Below are 27,178 nucleotides of genomic sequence, written 5' to 3'. Positions count from 1 at the left end.
ATTTTAGAGCCATGTTTAAAAGCCTTACTGTAGCCTGGCACCGTCCACTGCGACATGCCCTGCCCCCGCAGCCAGAGCCTGAAGATCTCGGATTGCAGTCGCTTGTGTCGGGAAGAGCTGCAATCGAGCAGAGGTGCACCAAAAGTCCCGACCCAGTCGGTGGAAGTGGGGAGGAGCTATCCTACCTGGTGGTGGTTTAATCTTGTGGTTTCTGCAAAGTAGCTCTCAAAATATACAACAACGAAAATCCTCCTGAGGAGTAATGCAGTCGCAGGAAGAGGCGGAAGATGAAGAGAATTTAGTAACGTGCTCGAGTGGGGTTACGAGCCGGGGCCATGCAATTCTTCTGAAGTTGTAGGACCGTGTGGACGGTGCCTGCAGAGGCATTAACTTGTGCTTGCTGGTCCTAACCTGCAACGTGCAAATTGCGGAGTTGAAGATTTATAGCAAGCTGCACTTTGCAACTGTAAGTCTGCTCAAGTCCCATCAGCAGCACCTTCACCAGCATGAAGCGTTGGTTCTCCTGTGCCTCTGTGCCCTCTGTAGGTATCTTGCAACAAAGGTAGTGCTTTTGCCTCATTGTACTTTAAAGCGGTATTTGGAAGTTTGCACGTGAATGCGATGCACAAGTTCTCTTTTGTCTCTTTCGTGATGTTGCACCGGGGCTGTGCATCGAGTATTGCATCTGCAAAACGATACAGCGAGCACAGGGTGTTTTAAAGGACGGCCGATCGAGTATCTGATGGCTGCAGAATATAGAAACCCATTGATTCAAAGTCCTTTAGTGCTCTTCAATAATAGATGCGTTGAAGTGAATGGGCTGTAATCCAGTTGCGTTAAGTGAAGTCATAAAGCTGCAAGAGCAAGCTTCTGGTCGCTGGCCCGAATCCAGAGATGTCATTTATTTATGCCCACTTTGTTGCCGGTATTTTTTGGCTTTTTAATCTTGTCAATGTCGAGTTTGGCATTGCATGTGTCCTTGAAGTCCGCTGATTATGGCCGAGCCCATTGATTTGCAATGACGTTGAGCAATTTAACACTGGTAATTTTGACACGGGTGTAATTATTTAACAAACGGCAAAGCAATTATTGAAATATTTTGTTGCCTGCAATATCGCAAAGGAGCTTTATCCTTGATTTTTTTCAAAAAGTAAATTTCAAATGTTTTCTATTGCAAGTAATTGTAAATATTTGCACAGAGAAACCTTGTTGATGCAGACTATTGCTTTATTTTTTTCCCCTCTCTCTCGCCCCAATAGAAAGAAAGACATGCATCTATATAGCGCCTTTCACGATCACCGGGCCCCTCGAAGCGCTCTAATTTTGAAGTGTAGTCACTGTTGTAATGAGGTTTCATTGTGCGTAGATACACAGCAGGGTTCAAATTTCAGCAAGGGGAACCTGTCCCTCCCTAAACCTCTCCGATTCTCCTCCTTTTAAGATGCTCCTTAAAACCTACCTCTGACTAAGCTTGTTGGTCACCTGCCCCAATCTCTATGTGGCTCGGTGTCAAGTTTTCGTTTGCTAATTGCACCTGTGACGTTCTGGAACTCTATTTCCCCCAAAAAGCTGTTGAGGCTGGCGAGGGGGTGGGGGGGGGGGGGTGGGGGTGGGAAATGAGTGTTAAAGGTTACAGAACCGAGGCGGGTAAATGGAGTCGAGATACCGATCAGCCGCAATCTGATTGAATGGCGGAACAGGCTCGAGGGGCTGAATGGCCTCCTCCTGTTTCTATGACGGATCCTTTCTATTTTCTGAGTGACTGCTGCCAACGACAGTAAGCCGTGCGGAAGCGTGCTGCGCATTTGTCTGGAAGCTCCAACGACCGGAAGCACAATGTTTCTGCTTTGTTAAACAAACAAGCCCGCTCCGTTACCTGGGTAAGCGAACAACATTTAAAAAAAAAACACCGACTGCGCATGAGCAAGTACTCCGATTTCGTTGACAGTAGTTGCGGCCTTTTATTTTTGATGGCTGGTATTAATACTTCTGCCGCCTCAAATAGATACGAGTTACATCCGGGATGGCAACAGTTTGAAACAGTGACTCTGACGAGAAGGGTTGCCAGCTCCGAGAGCGCAGAAGCAGCACTTGATAATTATGGGTCTGCTCGTGGGGGCTGAGATGAAGGCTTTGCACATTAGAAGTAAAACCAGCAACAGGAACAACATCTTTATACACTGACAGCTGCCAGAGGCGCAAGGCTATGCCCAGTTTGAAGTTTCACTCTTTAATTGCCGTTTGGATTTGTCTTATTGGCAAAAACAGGGGAGAGGAATTGGCAGGAAGAACCAAGTTCAGAGTGTGGTCACCTTTTGTGTTTTGGGCTGGGTGGGGGGCGGTGTGTAAGATTTCTGGTGCGTGTTCCGCTCTGAAGCGGACTTCTCTGTAACCTCCTCCAGCCTCCGAGATTGCTGCGCTCCTCCGATTCTGGCCTCTTGCGCATCCCAAATTTCCTTCACTCTGTTACTCACTCCCTAAACCTCTCTGCCGATCGCTCCTCCTTTACGATCCTTTTGGCCACCTGACCTAATGTGTCTCTGACTTGGTGTCATTTTGTCCTGTGATGTATAGGGGAATGTTTTTATTAAGTTAAAGGCGCTATATAAATGCAAGTTGTTGCTATGCGATTCAGTTTGACAGGCATTGGAGAGCATTCTTCCTCCATATGGCAGTAGCAAATCAAATGTCAATCTCTAAGTCGGATATCCAGGCCAAAGCTTCCGGTGTAACAGCGTGGATATCCTGTAGGCTGCCAGCGAATTCCCGCTGAGGGCAGTGCTCGATGACGTGCTCCAGGGTCTGAATAGGATTTCCACAGTCATATGATGGGGAGGCTTTAATCTTCCACCTATGGAGAAGGTGGCAGCATCGACCGTGACTGGTTCTGAGGCTGTTGATGGTTGTCCACTGTTTGTGAGAAAGGTTTGATCCTTCAGGTTGTACTGTGGGCTCCTCTAAGGAATCCATTCTGTATGTCAGTTTTTCCAGGCATTGACTGGCTGCCTTGCGAATGCTTGAGAGATCACCAAAACACCAGTGCTAGCATCCTCTCCATCACTGTGCTGGCTGACGCTGTCTCCTAACGCTCAACATCAAGGCCTCCTCCTAGTCCTTGTCACACCCCGCCCTACCTCTGCAAATTCTCCAGCCGTGTATCCTCTTGCGTTTCCTCCAGCTCCTGTGCCCAACCCCTCCCTCCACTGCCTTCAGTGACCTCGTCTTTAATCTTCAACCCTCGACCAAACTCTACCTTCACAAAACACAGCTCCCTGACTTAGTTTTCATCACCTCTCCTAACTCTTCCTCAAAGGCTCAGCACTTATTCCTTTGCTCCTCTGAAGCATCTTGAGATGGTTTTCTACACTAAAGGCACAACATAAATGCAATATATTGCTTTTGTGAGGAGAGTTTATCAAATACATACCCAATTTAAGAAAATTGGCAAAAGAACCAGTGAGAGGTGGGGAAAAATATTTACACAGCGGGTTATGATCGGGGATGTGCTCCCTGAAAGGGCGGTGGAAGCAGATTCAATAGTGACTTTCAAAACGCAATTGGATAATTATTTGCAAAGGAATATTTTTACAAGGCTATGGGTGATGAGCAGGAGAGTGGGACAAATGGGAAAGCTCTCCCAAAGAGACACAATGGGCTGAATGGCCGCCTTCTGTTCTGTATGAAAGGAAGGTAACATAGGTCAGTGGTACCATGGAGTATCGCGCAGGACAGGACGCAAGTGATGGCGTCAGATGAATCTTTAGAGGTTGGCGGACCAGCAAAGATTGAGAGTGGAGGTGACGAAGACTATGATGTGGGTTTTGTTGGCAGTGGGTTCGATGATGGTGAGCAATGTTGTGGCTGTAGAAGTAAGTGGTATCGATACTGGGTTTGAAGCAAAGCTCTGTGTTTAATAGTGCTTCAACCTGAGACAGTATCCAGGGAGGCGGGTGATGGAGTCGACAGCAAGTGTGTAGAATATTAGCAGGGACAAAAATGATCAATTATCGGAAATTCTGAATCATCCGTCCCATGTCCGACAGGGACATCTTCACAACATGGTCATCATCATTATCATAGGCAGTCCCACGAAATCGAGGAAGACTTGCTTCCACTCTAAAAGTGAGTTCTCCGGTGACTGCTCAGTCCAATACAGGAATTACAGTCTCTGTCACAGGTGGGACAGACAGTGGTTGAAGGAAAGAGTGGGTGGGGAGTCTGGTTTGCCGCATGCTCTTTCCGCTGCCTGCGCTTGGTCTCTGCATGCTCTCGGCGATGAGACTCGAGGTGCTCAGCGCCCTCCCGGATGCCCTTCCTCCACTTAGGGTGGTCTTTGGCCAGGGACTCCCAGGTGTCGGTGGGGATGTTGCACTTTATCAGGGAGGCTTTGAGGGTGTCCTTGAAACGTTTCCTCTGTCCACCTGGGGCTTGCTTGCCGTGTAGGAGTTCCAAGTAGAGCGCTTACTTTGGGAGTCTTGTGTTGGGCATGCGGACAATGTGGCCTGCCCAACGGAGCTGGTTGAGTGTGGTCAGTGCTTTGATGCTGGGGATGTTGGCCTGGTCGAGATCCCAGGGGATTTAAAGGATCTTGCGGAGACATCGTTGGTGGTATTTCTCCAGTGATTTGAGGTGACTACTGTACATGGCCCATGTCTCTGAGCCATACAGGAGGGCAGGTATTACTATAGCCCTGTAGGCCATACGGTATTGCTTTGGGATCGAGCGGTGTGGTGGGACGATGGAGTTGGGTGATGTTGTGAAGCTGACCCCCTCTCCCCCCCCCCCCCCCCCCCCCCGCCAAATGATGCCGCCGCGGGCAACACATAGTTAGAGCGAATCCTCGGGACGCTCCGGATGTGACCATATTGGGAGCTGTTGGCAGCGAAACCATTGCTGGCGATGCAACGGCAGCATTGGGACAGGAGGGCATGCAATCCTGTACAGACACTGCCCTCCTCTCTGCCATGGTGCATCATTTTGCTTTTCCAGTTCTCTGACGCCCTGCATCATTTCCTGACTGGAGCATGGGACGGAGGAGGCAATGGGTGAGCGTAGCCCCTAATACATCTATTGTGGAATTCAGGAGAAACTTCTTTCCCCAGAGACTGGTGAGAATGTGGAACTCGCTGCCACAGGGAGGGGTTGAGGTGAATAGTATCGATGCATTTAAGGGGAAGCTGGATAAACACTTGAGGGAGAAAGGAATAGAGGGTTATGGTGATGGGGTGAGATGGAGACGGGTGGGAGCGGGCTGGTGTGGAGCATAAACCCCGGCACGGAGCGTGGGGCCGAATGGCCTGTTTCTGTGCTGGAGACATGATGTAATTAATTCCCAGTGCCAGCTACCTGTCAATACCTACATTTATAGATGCGTACAGTCCCTCAGGATATACAAGCTGGTGAGCTGGCCGCTCGGGTCCATATCTCATCCATAACAACCATAAGGAATGGTGTGCTGTGAAGGAGGCTCTAAACGGAATCGGAGTGAAGAGAAGAAAGCAGGAAGATGAGATCCCCTTCCTTTCTGGCTAAATGCGAGAGGGGTGAGCGTAACTCCTGTCATGTGCTGTTCCTGATTATATCATCCCTGATTATATCATCCCTGATTATAATCGCTCCGCCATTGGTGGCCGTGCCTTCTGTTGCCTGGGCCCCAAGCTCTGGAACTCCCTCCCTAAACCTCTCCGCCTCTCTACCTCTCTTTCCTCCTTCAAGACGCTTCTAAAACCTACCTGTTTGACCAAGCTTTTGGTCACCTGCCCTAATTTCTACTTGCGTGACTCAAATAATGCTCCTGTGAAGCGTCTTGGGACATTTCACTCTGTTAAAGTCGCTATATAAATACAAGTTGTTTGTGTGGTCAGCGATACAAGTGTCTATCTGTTGACAGCGCATCTCTGCATTTTGCGGAGGGGCTGCGTGAAATGGCACGCTATAAAAAACTATGCATGTCAGATTCCTGTCCAGATTGGAGGAAGCAGATGCTGGTGTATAATGTGACCGAGCGTGAGAGCAAAGCTCTTCTTCATGGGGTACATATGGCCACGTAATATTACTGAACTAATGTTGGAGCAAGTATTTTAGTGTGAGATCATTTTATTTATTTTATTTTTTGCAAAACAGACCTCGGACTGGAGCAAGTATGACGACCGGCTGATGAAGGCAGTGGAGAAGGGAGATGCGGACAAAGTCACGTCGGTTCTGGCCAAACGAGGACTCACCTCGACCAAGCTAGATGTGGAGGGCCGATCAGCGTAAGTGCCCTGCATTCCCCCCCCCCCACCCCTCACTTGCCCCGCCCACTCCCTCTCTTCTCTCTTCCCCCCCCCCCTTCCTGCCGTCACTCCCCCCATCCCTGCCCTCATTCCCCTCAACACCCCCCCCCAGTCCCGCCCTCACTCTCCCACATCCCACCCTCACTTCATTCTTCCCCCCCCCCCCGTACCTCTCTTAGCCCCTTCTCTCTCTCTCTCTCTCTCTCCCACCCCGACTCACTCTCCCTCTCTCTCCGCCCCTCCCTCTGACTCTCTTCCCCTTCCCTCTCTCTCTCTCTGTGTCTGTGTGTATCTCTCTCTCTCTCTCTCTCTCTCTCTCTCTGTGCCTCTGTCTGTCTCTCTCTCTCTCTCTCTCTCTCTCTCTCTCTCTCTCTCTCTCTCTGTCTCTCTCTCTGTCTCTCTCTCTGTGTGTGTGTCTCTCTGTGTGTGTGTCTCTCTGTGTGTGTGTCTCTCTGTGTGTGTGTGTCTCTCTGTGTGTGTGTGTCTCTCTGTGTGTGTGTGTCTCTCTGTCTGTGTGTGTCTCTCTGTGTGTGTCTCTCTGTGTGTGTCTCTCTCTGTGTCTCTCTCTGTGTCTCTCTCTGTCTCTGTCTCTCTGTCTCTGTCTCTCTGTCTCTGTCTCTCTGTCTCTGTCTCTCTCTGTCTCTGTCTCTGTCTCTCTCTGTCTCTGTCTCTCTCTGTCTCTCTCTCTCTCTGTCTCTCTCTGTCTCTGTGCTCCCTCTCTCTCTCTGTGTGTCTCTCTCTCTCTCTCTGTGTGTCTCTCTCTCTCTCTCTGTGTCTCTCTCTCTCTCTCTCTGTGTCTCTCTCTCTCTCTCTCTGTGTCTCTCTCTCTCTCTCTCTGTGTCTCTCTCTCTCTCTCTCTGTGTCTCTCTGTCTCTCTGTCTCTGTCTCTCTCTCTTTCTCTCTCCCCCTCTCTGTCTCTTGTTGATGTGGTCGTGTGTCAACAATAAGGGTGAATTGGAGCACAATGGCTCGGGTCAGCAAGCGGTCATGTGGAAAATTGTGATGGTGTTCTTGCTCTGGAGGTCTGCACCCAGTGTGTCTCTGCAAAAGCTGCTGTGTCACGGACCTTTTGTTTAGTCTGCTGCTTATTTATACAGCACAATATCATGAAAGATTATTTTGTGTTATCAATTTACCGTCTGTTTAATTATTGTTATAACAGTCCAGTGAGTGCTCCTTGTACTGATGGCTTTTAAATCCACACATCCTGTTCCGCGGAGCACCAAACAACGTTCTCCCGCTGGAAAAGATCAAAAGCAGTTAATTGAACAAGAACACGAGTCATTAGGAACGGAAGAAAGCCATTAACTCTGACAATAGTAATGGTTACGATGCCATACCCTAAACCATGGCTGGATTCTCGGCTGCATTTATTCTGTTGCTTTAAGAACCCTTTGTGATAAGAGCGACGTTGGAGCACTGCCTAAAGTGTTGTCCACAGTTCGGGAAAGCTTGTACAACAACTTTTTGCATTTATTCTCGTCCTTGTTTTCAAATCCCTCCATGGTCCTCGCCCCTCCCTATCTCTGTAATCTCCAGCCCCACAACCTCTCGAGATGTCCTTTAATTCTGCCCTCCTGAGCATCCCTGATTATAATCACTCCACCATCGGTGGCCGTGCCTTCTGATGCCTGGGCCCCAAGCTCTGGAACTCCCTGCCTAAACCTCTCCGCCTCGCTACCTCTCTTTCCTCCTTTAAGACGCTCCTTAAAACCGACCTCTTTGACCAGCACTAATTTCTCCTTATCCGGCTCGGTGTCAAATCTCTGCTGTCTTCTAATACTCCTGTGAAGCGCCTTGGGACATTTCACTACGTTAAAGGCGTGAGTAAAACGACCCAAGCACTTCACAGGAACGTTATCAAACAAAACTTGACACTGAGCCACACAAGGAGATATTGGGGCAGACACAGAGGTAGGTTTTAAGAAGAGTCTTAAAGGATAGACAGAAGTAGAGAGGCGGAGAGGTTTAGGGAGGGAGTTCCAGAGCTTGGGGCCCAGGCAACAGAAGGCACGGCCACCAATGGTGGCGCGATTTAAAATTGAGGATGTGCAAGGGACCAGAATTAGAGGAGCGCAGATATCCCGGGGGGGGAGGGGAGGGGAAGGGGAGGCGTTGTGGTGCTGGAGGAAATTACAGATATGGAGGGGGCGAGGACCTTGGAGGGATTTGAAAACAAGGATGAGAATTTTAAAATCGACTGGGAACCACTGTAGGTCAGCGAGCACAGGGGGTGATGGGTGAACGGGTCTTGGTGCGAGAGTTAGGACATGGGCTGCCAAGTTTTATGAGCTTTAAGTTTATGGAGAATGGAAGATGGGAGTCCAACGAGGAGTGTGTTGGAATGGTCAAGTCTCGAGGTGACAAAGGCTTGGATATTTTTATTACTGAGCCTCAAACTCTCTGTGGAATATAATTGGGATGAACTTGGTGAAAAAGGTTTGACTGGCTGCTCCTCAAATCCTTCTTTTGTAACTTGAAGGAAGAAGAACCAAGACATTTCTGAACATTGACCGTGAGGAGAAAAGATGGTTAATGTTTTGGACCTTTGTCGGAACAATTCTGATGAAGGGACATTTTATTGAAACATACAAGATTCTAACGGGGCTCGACAGGATAGATGCAGAGAGGATGTTTCCTCTCGGGGAATCTAGAACTAGGGGGCATAGTCTCAGAATAAGGGGTCGCCCATTTAAAACGGAGATGAGGAGGAATTTCTTTTCTCAGAGGGTTGTGAATCTGTGGAATTCTCTGCCCCAGAGAGCTGTGGAGGCTGGGTCGTTGAATATATTTAAGGTGCAGATAGGCAGATTTTTGAGCGATAAGGGAGTCGAGGGTTATGGGGAGCGGGCGGGGAAGTGGAGCTGAGTCCATGATCAGATCAACCATGATGTTGGATGATGTGGAATCTATATGGGTAGAGCTGCAGAACACCAAAGGGCAAAAAATGTTAGTGGGAGTTGTGTACAGACCTCCCAACAGTAGTAGTGATGTTGGGGAGGGCATCAAACAGGAAATTAGGGGTGCATGCAATAAAGGTGCAGCAGTTATCATGGGTGACTTTAATATGCACATAGATTGGGCTAACCAAACTGGAAGCGATATGGTGGAGGAGGATTTCCTGGAGTGCATAAGGGATGGTTTTCTAGACCAATATGTCGAGGAACCAGCTAGGGGAAGAGTGACCATAATATGGTGGAATTCTGCATGAAGATGTAGAATGAAACAGTTAATTCAGAGACCATGGTCCAGAGCTTAAAGAAGGGTAACTTTGAAGGTATGAGGCGTGAATTGGCTAGGATAGATTGGCGAATGATACTTAAGGGGTTGACAGTGGGTGGGCAATGGCAGACATTTAGAGACCACATGGATGAACTACAACAATTGTACATTCCTGTCTGGCGTAAAAATAAAAAAGGGAAGGTGGCTCAACCGTGGCTATCAAGGGAAATCAGGGATAATATTAAAGCCAAGGCAGTGGCATACAAATTGGCCTGAAATCGCAGTGAACCCGGCGACTGGGAGATATTTAGAACTCAGCAGAGGAGGACAAAGGGTTTGATTAGGGCAGGGAAAATGGAGTACGAGAAGAAGCTTGCAGGGAACATTAAGACGGATTGCAAAAGTTTCTATCGATATGTAAAGAGAAAAAGGTTAGTAAAGACAAACGTAGGTCCCCTGCAGTCAGAATCAGGGGAAGTCATAACTGGGAACAAAGAAATGGCGGACCAATTGAACAAGTACTTTAGTTCGGTATTCACTAAGGAGGACACAAACAACCTTCTGGATATAAAAGGGGTCAGAGGGTCTAGTAAGGAGGAGGAACTGAGGGAAATCTTTATTAGTCGGGAAATTGTGTTGGGGAAATTGATGGGATTGAAGGCCGATAAATCCCCAGGGCCTGATGGACTGCATCCCAGAGTACTTAAGGAGGTGGCCTTGGAAATAGCGGATGCATTGACAGTCATTTTCCAACATTCCATTGACTCTGGATCAGTTCCTATCGAGTGGAGGGTAGCCAATGTAACCCCACTTTTTAAAAAAGGAGGGAGAGAGAAAACAGGGAATTATAGACCGGTCAGCCTGACATCGGTAGTGGGTAAAATGATGGAATCCATTATTAAGGATGTCATAGCAGCGCATTTGGAAAGAGGTGACATGATAGGTCCAAGTCAGCATGGATTTGTGAAAGAGAAATCATGCTTGACAAATCTTCTGGAATTTTTTGAGGATGTTTCCAGTAGAGTGGACAAGGGGGAACCAGTTGATGTGGTATATTTAGACTTTCAGAAGGCTTTCGACAAGGTCCCACACAAGAGATTAATGTGCAAAGTTAAAGCACATGGGATTGGGGGTAGTGTGCTGACGTGGATTGAGAACTGGTTGGCAGACAGGAAGCAAAGAGTAGGAGTAAATGGGGACTTTTCAGAATGGCAGGCAGTGACTAGTGGGGTACCGCTGGGTTCTGTGCTGGGGCCCCAGCTGTTTACATTGTACATTAATGATTTAGACGAGGGGATTAAATGTAGTATCTCCAAATTTGCGGATGACACTAAGTTGGGTGGCAGTGTGAGCTGTGAGGAGGATGCTATGAGGCTGCAGAGCGACTTGGATAGGTTAGGTGAGTGGGCAAATGCATGGCAGATGAAGTATAATGTGGATAAATGTGAGGTTATCCACTTTGGTGGTTAAAAACAGAGAGACAGACTATTATCTGAATGGTGACAGATTAGGAAAAGGGGAGGTGCAACGAGACCTAGGTGCCATGGTACATCAGTCATTGAAGGTTGGCATGCAGGTACAGCAGGCGGTTAAGAAAGCAAATGGCATGTTGGCCTTCATAGCGAGGGGATTTGAGTACAGGGGCAGGGAGGTGTTGCTACATTTGTACAGGGCCTTGGTGAGGCCACACCTGGAGTATTGTGTACAGTTTTGGTCTCCTAACCTGAGGAAGGACATTCTTGCTATTGAGGGAGTGCAGCGAAGGTTCACCAGACTGATTCCCGGGATGGCGGGACTGACCTATCAAAAAAGACTGGATCAACTGGGCTTGTATTCACTGGAGTTCAGAAGAATGAGAGGGGACCTCATCGAAACGTTTAAAATTCTGACGGGTTTAGACAGGTTAGATGCAGAAAGAATGTTCCCAATGTTGGGGAAGTCCAGAACCAGGGGTCACAGTCTAAGGATAAGGGGTAAGCCATTTAGGACCGAGATGAGGAGAAACTTCTTCACCCAGAGAGTGGTGAACCTGTGGAATCCTCTACCACAGAAAGTTGTTGAGGCCAATTCACTAAATATATTCAAAAAGGAGTTAGATGAAGTCCTTACTACTAGGGGGATCAAGGGGTATGGCGAGAAAGCAGGTGTGGGGTACTGAAGTTGCATGTTCAGCCATGAACTCATGGAATGGCGGAGCAGGCTCGAGGGGCCGAATGGCCGACTCCTTTTATTTCTTATGTTCTTAAAGGATTTAAATCAGACATTTTATCTCATCATCTCGTTTTTCAGATTGTAATGGGACCTGCTCTTCATCGCCAGCAGTTCCTGTTTGTTCCAACTTCCATCGTGTGTGTTTGTTTTTCGTCTTATGTCAAGCACGATACAGCACAGATGGAGGCCATTCGACCATCATGCCTGACCTACTCTCTGAAAGAGCGATCCAATTATCCCACCCAACATTCCCTGTAAGTTGCGTGGCCCACTGCTGGCCCCGAGAGCGGCTTTTTCAATGTTGCACCTGCACGAAACTGTGAATGGGCCGCTCAGCCCCTGAAAGGGGACCTGCACCCCAAAATGATTAGGGGAAACATTGATTTCCCCCCCTCCGCCCTTGCTCTATCCCCATAGCCCTGCAAACCTTTCCCCCTTCAGGTATTTATCCAATTCCCTTCTCAAAGTTACTATTTAATCTGCTTCCACCACCCTTTCAGGTAACGCGTTCCAGATCACAAAAGCTCGCTGCGTAAGAAAAAGAATTGTCCTCATCTCCCCTCTGGTTCTTTTGGCGATTACCTTAAATCTGTGTCCTCTGGTTACCGAATCTCTCTCTTTCTCACTATCTTTCGGCTTCACCCCCCCGCACCCCAACAAAAAAAAACGTACGGACAATTTCTCAGTAGAGAGAATCATGGGTGGTCCCTCGAACGAGGATGACTTGCCTCCACATGAGTTCACAGATGTTTCAATGAAGGATCTGATGTTCCAGTCCTGAACTGCAGGGATGGAAGATGCCTGTGCGTGGATTTCTTTAACGTGTGGTGACCGTTGCACACCAGCCACCACATGGGCTTGACAGAGCTAGGTCTTGGTCCAGTGGCAAGGGTTAACCAGGACGACTGGAGACCAGCTCTGCTGCACGGACCTAGTGCGCACACATATCACAGTGTGGGCTGGTCCGTGCTGCCCCTGGGTCCTCAGCTCTTCTGGGCCCTGTACCCTCATTCGCCGCTCCTCCGTCACGATCTCTCGCCGCTCCTCCGCCACAAACATTTGCCAAACCACCGTCACGATCACCCACCGAATCTCAGCCACGATCCCTCATCACTCGTCGCAAGTCTGCCACGACCTGCCCGCTCCTCCGCTTTACCAGGGCCCTGCCCATGCTCCAAACGGCGACCTGGGTCCTGATAACTGAATGTCAAAGGACTGCCTTCGCTAATGCACTTATTTAAAATAAGAAAAGATTTGCATTTATGTAGCACCTTTCACCGCCTCAGCACGTCCCAAAACGCTTCACAGCCAATAGGCGGACAGTGAGATCCTTGCGCTTTGTCTCCTTAACCCGTCTAAAGGCGGATGTAGAGGGTAACCTGCTCTGATTTCTCCTCTCTTTGAAGACATGGCTGAGATCGTACAGTCACTATGTCGGTTCAGGTCTCCATTGTACCATTCCATGGCATGGTGGCATTTGATAAAAACACTCCGCTGAGCTTCCTAAAGCCTGATGTTATTTCTGTACCAGTTGGTCTCCCGTACGTGTGGCACACGGAGTGAAGACCAAAAGCAGTGTTCGGGGAAAGTGGGGTTCAAGTGTTGGGGGGTAATTCGACCTTGGCGTGCAGACATAATTCCGTCTCCATTTTTGTATTACCATTATAAATTCCCATGTCCACATTTTAAAAAGAAACTCCCTCTGTAAAGTTGTCATGATATTACACCCTCCCACCAGTGTTGGTGCTGCAGCCTTGAAACAGGAGGTTTCTGAGCAGAGAGATTTATTGACTACATTGGGACAAGTAGGAGTGGAACCACAGAGAGCAGTATCACAGTGGAGGAGCACAGGGACAGGAGGAGGCCATTCAGCCCCTGATCCCATGGCACTATTTTGAAGAAAAGCAGGGGAGTTATCTCTGGTGTCCTGGCCAATATTTATCCCTCAACATAACAGATTATCTGGTCATTATCACATTGCTGTTTGTGGGAGCTTGCTGTGCGCAAATTGGTTGCTGCGTTTCCCACATTATACACAGGTACTACACTTCAGAAAGCACTTCATTGGCTGTAAAGCACTTTGAAACATCCAGTGGTCATGAAAGGCGCTATATAAATCCAAGTCTTTTTATTTTTCTTTCTAGATGGGGAGGGCCTTGTTCACGGGAGTGGTAATAGTCAACCAATGTAAGACTAATATTGGGGGCATATTGGAAGTGGAATGAGCTGTGGAAAGCCGAGGAAGGGATGTGTGGTGTGGAGATGGGGGGGAATCAGGGGCAGGGAAGGAAACCGGAGGGGAAGATCAAATGTGGCAAGGGCATTGGGGTGGGGGTTGGAGAATTTGAGCGTAGTAGAATGGGAGAGCGCTGAGCTGGTGGAATTGGAGTTGCTTCCTGTGGTGGAGCCAAGTGCTCTGGGGGTGGGTGACCAGATTAGGGAGAGGGAGGGCCTGGGCTTGTTCAAGAAAGAGTGTTGGGGTAGCGGTGTAACCATGGAGGGAGTGGGAGAGCAACATGAGCTGAAATAAAACCACAAAATGCTGGAAATACTCAGCGGGTCGGGCAGCATCTGTGGAGAGAGAAACAGAGTTAACGTTTCAGGTCGATGACCCTTCCTCAGGACTGGAAAAGTTAGAGATGTAATCGGTGTTTAAGCAAGTGCAGGGGCAGGGAAAGTGGGGAGGGGAGGAAAGAACAAAAGGGAAGGTCTGTGATAGGGTGGAAGGCTGGGGAGATTAAGAGAGAAAACGTGAACTGAATCCTGACTTGTGGATCATGTTGCTAATCAAAAAAAAAGGATTTTTGAAATTAATCCTAACTCATTTTCTTACAGTACACATGGTACTTAAACCTCCTGGGGGCCTTTTAAAGTTCTTGGCCACAAACAGTCCTGTTCTCTCTTAAATTTAACAGACGTTCAATCTGATTAATAACCTCCAGGTTCTTTTTAACAAGTAGCAAAGTTTACAACTATTAGTGGTTGGCTTTTTAGATGAAGCCAGTACTGTGTCGCTCTGGGCATTAGCAGAGATGTGATTGTTGCCGAGCTTGTTGTGAGTGGTCCGCAGGGAACCATAAATACATCATTGCCTACCAAGATAAAGACAGATGATTTACTGCAGTATGCATTTTGGAAGAATGAGTTAATCTAAAGCCTTTCCTTTGGGGAAAGTTGAGTTGCACTGCGAAAGGCAGCATGGTTCTTGACACTAAATTACTTAAGTGGTCGTCTATATGCTTGCGTGGATAAATATCTGGCGAAGCTGCAAGCTAATTAATGGAGCGTCACTTGATTCATTCAGCATAACAGCTTCAAATGGAATTTTTGGTGCTTGAGTTTTGGGTATGTCAGCAAGGAAAGTCCGATTTGAAATCTATCTGGGAAGCACCAAGTGAGCACGAGTGCGGTGTAATGCTGTGCCGAACCTTGTCAACCAAAAGGGACAATTCAGTGTTTAGTCAGACACCAGTGTGAAGCATCTTGCCCTCGTGCCAATTTGGTGCGCCTCGATTTAGTTGAGTTGTGCTCTACAGGTGCAGCGTCGAGAATCCGGACTCCAGGACGATCGGTGGCAGGGTCGTCCGGAATCCGTAAAATGTTCTGGAATCCGGACCTACCAACTTCGGGGCCACGTCGCTGCCCAACCTCGGGCCTCGCCGCCACTCACCTCGCTTGCCTCACTGCCGCTGCCCTTACCTCGGGGCCTCCTCGACGGCCTGCCCAGACACCACCTTGGCGGGGCCCCGCCCGATGACATCCTATTTGGTGGAGCCCGCCTGCCCCGCCCAGACACCACCTCGATGGGAATTCCCCCCCCCCCCCACCCCTTCTGACATTCAAAAATCCGGAAATACCCGAACCAGGGCTCGGGTATTTCCGGATTCGTGACATCATAAAGCAAATCGAAAGCCCGGAATCCGGAAAGGCCCCGTTCCAGCGGGTTCCGGATTTTAGGTGTTGCGCCTCCGATATTGAAGCAGATTTGACCTCCAGCGTTGACACACAATCGGCTCATTAGCGATGGCCTGGGTGTTGAAGTGCCTCTTGCAGAGCCTTTAGGAGCGGATGCTCAGTCGTTATTATATTCAAGACTGAGTTCGATAGATTTTTGGATCCTAAGGGAATCGAGGGATATGGGGATAGTGCACCAAGGAGTTGAGGTGGAAGATCAGCCGTGTCCCCATGATCTTATTGAATGGCAGAGCAGACTCAAGGGGCCGAATGGACGACTCCTGCTCCTAATTATGTTCCTAAATGGGAATATAATTCCTCAGTGCTTGACCCTTTTCTCTTTTTGCTCAAATGTCATCCACTGGGAATTTCTTTCTCCTTAAAGGAATTGCTCTTGTTGCAAACAGAAATGTCAGTAAGTGACCAAACCTGATTCTCTCAAGTTTCCGTCCTTGCAGACATCAGTTTCAATTTAAGGATGTGACTGCTACCAACGACCCGGAAGTAGCGGCCCACGCGCAATCAGTGTTTGTTTGTTTGTTTGTTTGTTTGTTTCGCTGGACTTCCCAAAATTAGGAATAAAGAAGCGGATAAAAATAAATCTCATTTAGTTAGTTCATAACATTCGGCCCCTCGAGCCTGCTCCGCCATTCAATGAGATCATGGCTGATCTTCTACCTCAACTCTACTTTCCCGCCCGATCTCCATATCCCTTGATTCCCTTAATATCCAAAAATCTATCGATCTCTGTCTTGAATATACTCAACGGGCTGAATTTTTGACTTTCTCCGTTTCGGGGTGAAAATGGAGGCGGGGCGGGAAAATTACCGCCTAATTAGAATTACCGATTAATTGCCGAACTTTCAGCATTAGGGGTCGATGCAAAGGGAGGCATTGCACTATTCCCGTGGAGCAAAAACGGGATCCTCGCCAACTTTAGTGTGGAGCCGGGAGCGCTCAGAGAGGCCTTGGAAGGGGTGGGGGGAAAAAAACCCTTACCTGACAAATCGATGCAAAAATATCACACAAATATAAACTTGAACTTAACCTATTTTTCAGTTTTTCCAACTTACCGCTGCCGGCAGAGGCTGGACCGCTGTGTTTTCCCTGGCGGTAATCGGGGCGGGGTACAGGTCGGGGTGAGTCTCGAAACTCGGATGTTGTCGCAGTCCGAGTCGTTGCACCCCGGCGAAGCTATCCCCAGTGGTGCTTCAGAGAATTCCAAAGATTCACCACCCTCTGAGTGAAGAAATTTCTCCTCATCTCACTCCTAAATGGCCGACCCCTTATTCTGGGACTGTGACCCCTGGTTCTGGACTCCCCAGTCCAGGGAAACATTCTCCCTGCATCAACCCTGTCAAGCCTTGTAAGAATTTTATGTTTCCATGAGATGACCCCTCATTCTTCGAAAGTCGTGAGCATATCGGCCTAGTCTACTCAATCTCTCCTCATAGGACAATCGACCTGAAACGTTAACTCTCTTTCTCTCTCCACAGACGCTGAGCGTTTTCTGTTTCTGTTTCAGATTTTCAGCATCCGTAGTTGGATGAGTTGCGACTGTCAGCGAAACTTCTTTATTCCCTCATCTCCAATATTTTCATAACTAATAAATGAAAGTGTTCAAAGAAAAGGGAAAAAACGCAATTTTTGTTCAGTGTCCCTGTGGTTTGTCTCCCGGGTCTCTGCTCGCGACGGTGTCCTGGAGAGCAATCTTCAATCCCTGGAGACTCCGGGAGAATCCTGGAGGGTTGGGAACCTTTGTGGGGGTAGAGCACTTGAAGGCAGGAAGTCTCCCGGAAGATGTCACACCAGAGTTGGCGAACCAACACCAGTATCCCTCGCACAGACACTCCCCAATGATACTTTATCAAAGATGCCAAGATTCCAACAATTGATGCCCAGAGTATTGGGAGGCAGTAAAGCAGGTTTCTCTCAATCTTAAGAACATAAGAAATAGGAGTAGGAGTAGGCCATTTGGCCCCTCAAGCCTGCTCTGTCATTCAATAAGATCATGGCTGATCTGATCATGGACTCAGTTCCACTCCCCCGCCCGCTCCCCATAACCCTTTATTCCCTTATCGCTCAAAAATCTATCTTCGCCTCAAATATATTCAATGACCCAGCCTCCACAGCTCTCTGGGGCAGAGAATTCCACAGATTAATAACCCTGTGAGAGAAGAAATTCCTCCTCATCTCAGTTTTAAACGGGGCCCCTTATTCTGAGACTATGTCCTCTAGTTTTAGTTTCGCCTACGAGTGGAAATATCCTCTCTGCATCCACCTTGTCAGTCCCCCTCATTATCATATATGTTTCGATAAGATCTCCTTTCTTCCGAACTCCAATGAGTAGAGGCTCAACTTATCTTCATAAGTCAACCCCCTCATCTCCGGAATCAACCTAAACCTTCTCTGAACAGTCTCCAATGCAAGTATATCCTTTCTTAAATAAGGAGACCAAAACTGTACGCAGTATTCCAGGTGTAACCTCACCAATACCCTGTACAGTTGTAGCAGGACTTCTCTGCTTTTATACTCTATCTCCCTTGTAATAAAGGCCAACATTCCATTTGCCTTCCTGATCACTTGCTGTACCTGCATACTAACTTTGTGTTTCATGCACAAGGACCCCCAGATCCGTCTGTACTGCAGCACTTTGCAATTCTGCAGGCACCAAATGTTTTAGCGAACCCGTCGGTGTATTTTATTGTTTTAGCCATTTGTGACCTCTGCCAACAGCAGAAATGTAGAATCGCCAGCAGCTACGTGGCAAGGGAGACAGCTTGTCCAGGAGAACGTGCTGGAGTATACTCTCTCCAATTTGAGTTTAATATTTTTCTTTTGCGTTTCTATCCCTTTCCAGTTTCCACGTTGCAGCAGCTAAAGGAGATGTCCCCTGCATCAATGCGATGCTTTCTCACGGTGTTGATGTCGCTGCAATAGATGCTTCAGGTAAATATTTGCTTTATTTTTGTGTTATGTTAGAGCTTGGGGAGGGACATTCTCTCATCCAGAAGCTTCTCAAAGTGCCACTGTGAAGGCCGACAGACTCATCATTTTTATTTCCTCCTTGCTTGGGCTTGAATTTTTGCAAGCACAACAAGAAATAGGAGCAGGAATTGGCCATTCGGCCCCTCGAGCCTGCTCCGCCATTCAGTACAAACATGGTTGATCTTCTACCTCCACTCCACTTTCCCCCACTATCCCCATATCCTTTGTTCCCTTAATATCCAAAAATCTATTGATCTCTGTCTTGAATACATTCAACGACTGAGCCTCCACAGCCCTCTGGGGTAGAGAATTCCAAAGATTCACCACCCTCTGAGTGAAGAAATTTCTCCTCATCGCAGTCCTAAATGGCCGACCCCTTATTCTGAGACTGTGACCCCTGGTTCTAGACTCCCCAGCCCGGGGGAAACATCCTCCCTGCATCTACCCTGTCAAGCCCCGTGAGGATTTTGTATGTTTCAATGAGATCACCTCTCATTCTTCTAAACTCAAGGAAATATAGACCCAATCTACGCAATCTCTCCTCATAGGACAATCCCCCAGGATCAATTTAGTGAACCTTCATTGCACCCCCTCCCCCTCAAAGGCACGTATATCCTTCCTTTGGTAAAGAGATGAAAATTAGACACATTGTACATCTCTTTCTGTTAGTGCTAACACTGAGAGCAATGACTAATGGTGTGTTGTTGATGACCCCCAAATTGAGTGTTTTGTTTTGCAAACATGGGTGAATAATGGTGTGAAAGTCCCTCTGTCAGATATAGTTTTATATTTCATCTTACAGTGTCAGCCGTGGCTCAGTGGGTAGCGTTCTCTCTCCTCGTGTCAAAGTTGTGGGTTCAATTCACGCTCCAGAGACTTTGAGCACAAAATTCCAGGCTGCACTCCAGGTTCCAGTGCAGTGCTGAGGGAGCGCCGCACTGCCGGAGGTGCTATCTTTCGGATGAGACGGTAAACCGAGGCCGCGCCTGTCTCTCTCAGGTGGACGTAAAAGATCTTGTGGCAGTATTTCGAAAGATTAGTGCTAGGCCGTTCAGGAGTGAAATCAGGAAGTGCTTTTACCACACACAGGGCAACAGAAATCTGGAACTCGCTAAGGCTGTGGATGCTGAGGGTCAAACTCAATTTTCAAGATCGATAGATTTTTGTTGGTTATGAAGGGATGTGTCCCAAAGGCGGGTAAATGGAGTTAAGGTACATCTACCCTATCGAACCCCGTCATCATTGTAGAGACCCATATCAGGTCACCCCCTCAGCCTTGACTTTTCTAGAGAAAACAGACCCAGGCTGTTCAGTCGTTCCCGATAGCTGGAACCCCTCTGTTCTGGTAGATGTTTTGCAGATTTTCCAGTGGTGTATATATTTTATGCAGCTGTACTTTAAAGAGCTTATCAGCATAAAATTAGCTGCTTTTGCTCTTTCATGTGCCTACTCCTAATCCTTTCCCTTGCTTCAGGACTGTTTATTTTGTAATTCTACGTAGTTCTGAGTTCAAAGTCCAAGTTAAATAGCCTACTTACATCTGCATTATCCTCGCCTCCAGACATTATAAAAGACCTCGATTGTAATTTCCACTTCTGCAGTGAAATACGTCCAATCCCTTCGAGTGTCTCGTGACAGTTGTAGAGCCCGAAATCCCCCAAGTTGCCCATTCACTGACGACCGAGTGGGAGTATAGACTTGGAACATGTTGACTACTTGTTCTCTGGGGCTGGTGCAAGATGTGTGCTGGTCCCTGGGAGGGTGGGCCGTTTATGCTGAAAAGGCGGATAAACGCAGCGAGACAATCTTGTCTACAGTGACGTACTGTTGAGATGCATGACCCAGTGCTGTTTAATTCCCAGTTTGTTTCTTCAGTCTATTCAACGTAGCTTCTCATTATAGCGATAGGCCCATATAAATCTGAAGTTGCAAGTGCTCGACACTGTGTATGTCAGTGCCGGTGTGTCTACATGTGTGGTGCCGGAGGGAAGATAATATTCTGGGTACCTGTCGAAGTCCTGCACCATTCACAGCGCTGGACATCGTGAGCCATTGCACCCAGTAATACAACAACAACTTATATTTATATAGCGCTGTTAACGTAGTAAAATATCCCAAGGTGCTTCACAGGAGTATTATGAGACGAAAAAATTTGACACCGAGCCGCATAAGAAGAAATTAAGGCAGGTGACTAAAAGCTTGGTCAAAGAGGTAGGTTTTAAGGAGCGTCTGAAGAACATAAGAAATAGGAGCAGGAATTGACTGTTTGGCCCCTCGAGTCTGCTCTGCCATTCAATAAGATCATGGCTGATCTGATCATGGACTCAGCTCCACTCACCATAACCCTTTACTCCCTTATCACTCAAACACCTATCTCCGCCTTAAATATATTCAATGACTCAGCCTCCACAGCTCTCTGAGGTAGAGAATTCCATAGATGTACAACCCTCAGAAGAAATTTCTCCTCATCTCTTTCTTAAAGGAGGAAAGAGAGGCAGAGAGGTTTAGGCAGGGTGTTCCAGAGCTTGGGGCCCAGGCAGCTGAAGGCACGGTCACCAATGGTTGAGCGATTATAATCAAGGATGCTCAAGAGGGCAGAATTAGAGGAGCGCAGACATCTTGAGGGATTGTGGGGCTGGAGGAGATTAGAGATGGGGAGGAGCAAGGGCCATGGAGGGGTTTGAAAACGAGGATGAGAATTTTGAAATCGAGGTGTTGCTTAACCGGGTGCCAATGTAGGTCAGTGAGCACAGGGGGTGATGGGTGAGCGGGACTTGGTGCGAGTTAGGACACGGGCAGCAGAGTTTTGAATCACTCAGGTTTACGTAGGGTAGAACGCGGGAGGCCAGAGAAGAGTACGTTGGAATAGTCAAGTCTAGAGGTAACAAAGGCATAGATTAGGGTTTCAGCAGCAGGTGAACTGAGACCAGGGCAGAGACTGGCGATGTTACGGAGGTGGAAATAGGCGGTCTTGGTTATGCTGCGGATATGTGGTCGAAAGCTCATTTCGATACCGATTATGCACCAACAAAGCGTTCAGGCTGCCTTTTAATTTTTATAATTCACTTCCGGTATACTATTGTCGGTCCTTTTTTCTGTTCTAGTCTCGCTGGGTTATATTCCCAATTTGAGAAGGGAACCAGGTGACCTACGACTCTGTTCCCAGGCCTCTGCCATTGTTGCTCCATAGCTGCCATCTAATTGGGACAGGCCATGATGAAGTTCTAGGTTAGTTTAAGAGTTTGATACTCTTTCTCTCCCCGCCCCCCCCCCCCCATCAGCTTGCAAGAAAGCATCTAATCTCCACTTGACTCCTGGCTCTCTCAGCTGGGCTGCAATCAGGGGCTAGATGTATTGGCAGGAATCCATATCCTGCCACTCTGTTCCGTGGCATATTGGAACACATTTTCTATTTTCTTATTTCAGAGGAAACTGATTTTCTTTTGTCTGGCGATAAATGATGCTGAGTGAAGCAAAGTTCTTTCTGAGGTCACGACCCAGTTCATGCTCTGATAACAGCATGTGTTCTATAGCTGAGGTGCACTGTCGCAGGATTACACTTACAACATTCGCTTCAGTATCGTGTTTAACTCTACTGTGGAGCTGATCATGTAAACCGAGCATCGTTGGGCATGATTAAAGAAAGACTTGCATTTCTGTTGTGCGTTTTATGATCTTGTCAACCCCTCAAAGCACTTTACAGCCAATGAAGTACTTTTGAAGTCTAGTCGCTGTTGTAATGCAGGACGTGCGGCAGCCAATTTGCGCACAGCAAGCTCCCACAATCGACAATGAGATAACAAAGAGGTCATCTGTTTTTAGTGATGTAGGTTGAGGGATAAATATTAGCCCAAGGCACAGCGGAGAACTCCCCTGCTCTTCATCGAATAATGCCACCTAATAGAGCAGACAGGACCTCCATTTAACGTCTCGTTTGAAAGACGGCAGCTCTGACAATGCAGCGCTCCCTCAGTCTAGCTTTTGTGCTCACGTCTCTGGAGCGGGACTTGAACCAGCAACTTCTGACGCAGAGGCGAGAGCGCTGCCCACTGAGCCATGGCTAACACCTGAAGGAACTTTTAAGAGCAGCCATCAAGAAATTCTGATGCTCACCTCGACGGTGTTGTCATGGATTAAAGAGCCTTGGGTTCAGGGTTCAACTGTTGTATAATTAATTTTCTCTTTTTTTGTCCCCGCACAGGACGAAGTGTGTTACACCTCGCTGCTAGACATGGACAGTCACTGTGTTTGCAACGGTTACTGCAGGTAATGGGAATCACCTGTTGACTACAGATGCTGTTAGAATTGTCAAAAGATTCTTTGCAGTAAACATCTACCAAAATCATTGTGCCAATTAAGAAATTATTCACATTAACTGAAGTTAAAAAGTAATTCTTACAAATTGAGGACTGAGATGAGGAGAAACTTCTTCACTGAGTGTGGTGAATCTTTGGAATTCTCTGAGCCTCCACAGGTCTCTGGGGTAGTCGTTGAGTATATTCAAGACAGAAATCGATAGATTTTTGAATGTTAAAGGAGTCAAGGGATATGGGATAGTGCAGGAAAGTGGAGTTGAGATAGATCAGCCATGATCTTATTGAATGGCAGAGCAGGCTTGAGGGGCTGAATGGCCTACGCTTGCTCCTATTTCTTATGTTCTTATAAGTTGGCTTCTAGATGTGAATTCAGTGACAGCTTGTTATTGCAGTGTGTGCATGAAGTATATAGTTTCTAAATTCAAGTGCATTATTTACTATTTTGCATCCAGTTCTTAAATTGCAGCAAACGCCTTTCTGTTCGACTGCCTTTGATGGTTGGAGAGAATTTATTTATTTATTTATTTTAAGAGTTTTCCCTCCAGCCTCTTCGAGGAGATTCCATGATGGGGGTGAGGCGGGGTTGGCTGGGAGACCTGGGAGTGGGAGAGGGTAGATGGTGCACTCTGGTTGCATGGGACAGGTTTGATGGACCAGACTGCTGCCTCCTGTTGCCGCTTGTAGGTTTGTGTTCAATATTTCCATAGAATTAACAGCACAAACAGTCCATTCGGCCCAGCAGGTCCGTGCCGGTGTTTATACACCTCATGAGTCTCCTCCCACCCCTCTTCATGTCACCCTATCGGCGTATCCTTCTATTCCTTCCTCCCTCGTGTTTTTCCAGCTTCCCCTTAAGTAGATCTTTGCTATTCACCTCAACCACTCCCTGCGGCAATTCCACATTCTCACCACTTGCTGAGTAAAGAAGTTTCTCCTGAATTAGATTTATTAGTGACTTATTTATTTTTGGGCTGTTGACCATTTAACATGGAATTTGGGTAGTAAATGTTACATTAGTAACACTGCCCATATCCCCAGGTAATGGTTAGTTTGGCTGGCTAACCGTATAATCCATAGGTTTTGAAATTGGGGTGCATTCCTCCTAGAATGTGTTTGGGGAAGATTCCAGGGGGCATTCAAAGTCATAAAACTTCTGTCCATATGGTGCAAAACAAAAATAGAATCCATATGGATAGAGATAAAAGATAATAAAGGATCAACCACACTAATACGTGTAATCTACAGACTACCTAATAGTGAGAGGGAGATGGAGGTAGAAATATACAGACAAATTGGGGAAATTAGTAAAAAAAATATATAGAATAATAATCATGGGGGGTTTCAACTATCCCGATATTAATTGGACAGAAGAGGTAGGTAAAGGGGATAAGGGAATGGAGTTCCTACAATGTGTACAGGGCTGCTTTCTAACCCAATATGTAAAAAGCCCAACAAGGGAGGATTCGCTATTGGATCTAGTAATGGGGAATGAACCAGAGCAGATAAGAGAAGTACAAGTAGGGGAACATCTAGGCAATAGTGACCATAATATAATGTGTTTTAAGATAATTGAGAAGGACATAAGTAAGATGAAAACCAGGGTACGAGTGTGCAGAAAAGCTGATTTTGAGGGGCTGAGAATAGAACTTGGGAAAATAAAATGGGCAACAATATTGGCAAAAAACAATGTAGAACAGCAATGGGAAACATTTAAAACGGTGTTCAACAGAGTGCAGGAACAATATATTCTGCTTAAAAAGAACAAACTAAACATTAATGAATCGCCATATATGAATAAAGCCATAAGGGAACAGTTGTGGGTAAGGAAAGAGGCATACATTAAGTACATAGACAGCAGGGGAGTGCATGATAAGGGAGCATACGAAAAGATTCGGAGAGAAGTCAAAAAAACAATTAGGAAGGCAAAGAGGAACTATGAATTTAAATTATCAAACAACAGAAAACAAAATAGTAAAATATTTTACAGGCACATCAATTTAAAAAAAAAAAGATCGAGATGAGAATAGGGCCATTAAGGAATAGACAGGATAATACTACAGGTAACGATAGAGATATGGCAGCAATATAAAATAATTATTTTGCTTCAGCATTTACCAGGGAGATAGAGCAGGTGGACATGACATTCGATGATAATCATGAGATGTGCATTTAAAATAAAAAGAGGATACATTAAATAAACAAATCAAACTCAAAGAGAATAAACCCCTCTGTTCCGGATGGATTGCATCCATACATTTTAAAGTAATCTAGGGAAGAGATGGCAGAGGCATTACTACACATTTAATAATTCATTTGACAAAGGTGTAATGCCAGAGGGCTGGTAGATAGCTAACATAATACCTATATTTAAGAAGAGGGATAGAATATGTCCAGGGAGTTATAGACCAGTCAGTTTAATGTCGGTGGTCGGAAAAATAATGGAATCCCTACTAAGGGAGAAAATAGAACAGCATCGAGAAACCAAAAATATAACAATGTATAGTCGTCATGGATTTCAAAAGGGAAAGTCTTGCTTGACCAATCTGATTGAATTTTTTGAAGCGGTAACAGAGAGAGTAGACAATGGTAATGTCGTAGATGTAATTTATCTAGATTTTCAAAAGGCCTTCGATAAGCTACCCCACAATAGTCAATACTGAGGAGAAATGCAACAAATTACAGGAGGACATTAATAAACTTGCAGAATGGGCATATAATTGGCAAATGAAGTTCAACACAGATAAATGTGAGGTATTACATTTTGGTAGGAAGAATAGGGAGGTCACTTGGAGGGTGCAAGTCTAGGTGGGGTAGAGGAACAAAGGGATCTCGGACACAAATACACAAATCACTAAAAGTTGCGACACAGGTTAGCAAGGCCATTAAAAAAAGCAAAGCAAGCACTAGGGTTTATTTCTAGAGAGATAGAATTGAAAAGTAGGGAAGTTATGCTAAACCTGTATCGAACCTTGGGTAGACCACACTTGGAGCACTGCGTACAGTTCTGGTCATCGTATTATAAAAAGGATATAGAGGCACTGGAGAGGGTGCAGAGAAGATTTGCAAGGATGATACCAGAAATGCAACGGTATTAATATCGGGAAAGGATGAACAGGCTGGATGCCTCTTCTCTTGAAAAAAAAAGGCTGAGGGGTGACCTAATAGAGGTGCTTAAAATTATGAAAGGTTTTAATAAAGTGGGTACAGAGAGAATGTTTCCACTTGTGGGGAAGAGCATAACTAGAGGCCACCAATATAAGATCGTCACCAAGGAATCCAATGGGGAATTCAGAAGAAACGTCTTTATCCAGAGAGGGGTGAGAATGTGGAACTCGCTACCGCAGAAAGTGGTTGAGGCGAATAGTATCGATGCATTTAAGGGGAGGCTGGATAAACACCCGAGGGCGAAGGGAATAGAAGGATATGTTGATGGGTTGAGATGAAGAGGGGTGGGAGGAGGCTCGTGTGGAGCATAAACATCGGCATGGACCCGATGGGCCGAATGGCCTGCTTCTGTGCCATATATCCGATATAAACCTATGTGCTGCTGCACTACGCACCATGCGCAGAACTTCTCAAGCTTTCTACATTATTCTGTAATGACTTACTGGAATGTTTATGTACACAATTAAATTTAAAAAAAAAGCATTCTTCTATTATATCACTGCTTTTCCTTTGGGTAGCTTGCACAGTTTTTCAGACACTTGAGGCGGGATTCCCTGGGGGTATGTAAAGGTTGAAAGGCTCCACTTTCGCCGGAGTGACTACCCTTGGTCCTCGCCAAGGAACTGTTGTCAAAAACAAACTTTTGTTGTAAGAAAGGATTCTTCATTTGGGAGCTAAAGCTTTTCTCTGCAGCTCACAATAGTGCATGCAAATTCAATGTTAATCCTGCTGGAGAGTGTCTCCTTATTGTTCTCTTGTTTTAAGTAAGTGAACTTGTTTTACAGCAAAATTGCCCCGTCGACAATGTAGATCTTCAAGGCAGATCTGCGCTTCACGAAGCAGGTCAGTACAAGGCTGCTTTTGTTCAAGGTACGATCGCAGAGTGGTTATGTTACTGGACTCGTATTTCAGACCAGAACCTCGGCCCCTGTTTGGTCACATGGCAGTTGTTGATTCTGTCATTCCCATCTGCACCTCTTTGACACTCCATCTTTTGTTTCTTTTCTTGCCTCATTACCATCTCCCTTCGCTTTGTACTATCATCCC

General features: G+C 46.7%; 1 protein-coding gene across 2 annotated transcripts in view; it reads left to right on the top strand.

Annotated features, from left to right (window-relative positions):
- The window catches only part of uacaa (uveal autoantigen with coiled-coil domains and ankyrin repeats a), a 171,541-nt gene that overhangs the window by 72,716 nt on the left and 71,647 nt on the right, over nt 1-27,178 (top strand). For both annotated transcript variants that reach the window (XM_070858555.1, XM_070858554.1), the window contains exons 2-5: nt 6,124-6,254; nt 18,523-18,611; nt 22,852-22,916; nt 26,917-26,974. In XM_070858555.1, coding sequence (XP_070714656.1) covers nt 6,124-6,254; nt 18,523-18,611; nt 22,852-22,916; nt 26,917-26,974 — 343 coding nt within the window. The remainder of the gene's footprint in view (nt 1-6,123; nt 6,255-18,522; nt 18,612-22,851; nt 22,917-26,916; nt 26,975-27,178) is intronic.

This window comes from Pristiophorus japonicus, chromosome 17 (genome assembly GCF_044704955.1).
Source record: "Pristiophorus japonicus isolate sPriJap1 chromosome 17, sPriJap1.hap1, whole genome shotgun sequence".
Lineage (NCBI taxonomy): Eukaryota > Metazoa > Chordata > Chondrichthyes > Pristiophoridae > Pristiophorus > Pristiophorus japonicus.
The sequence above is the reverse complement of the archived record's forward strand: the minus strand, read 5'-3'. Positions and strand labels throughout refer to the sequence as shown.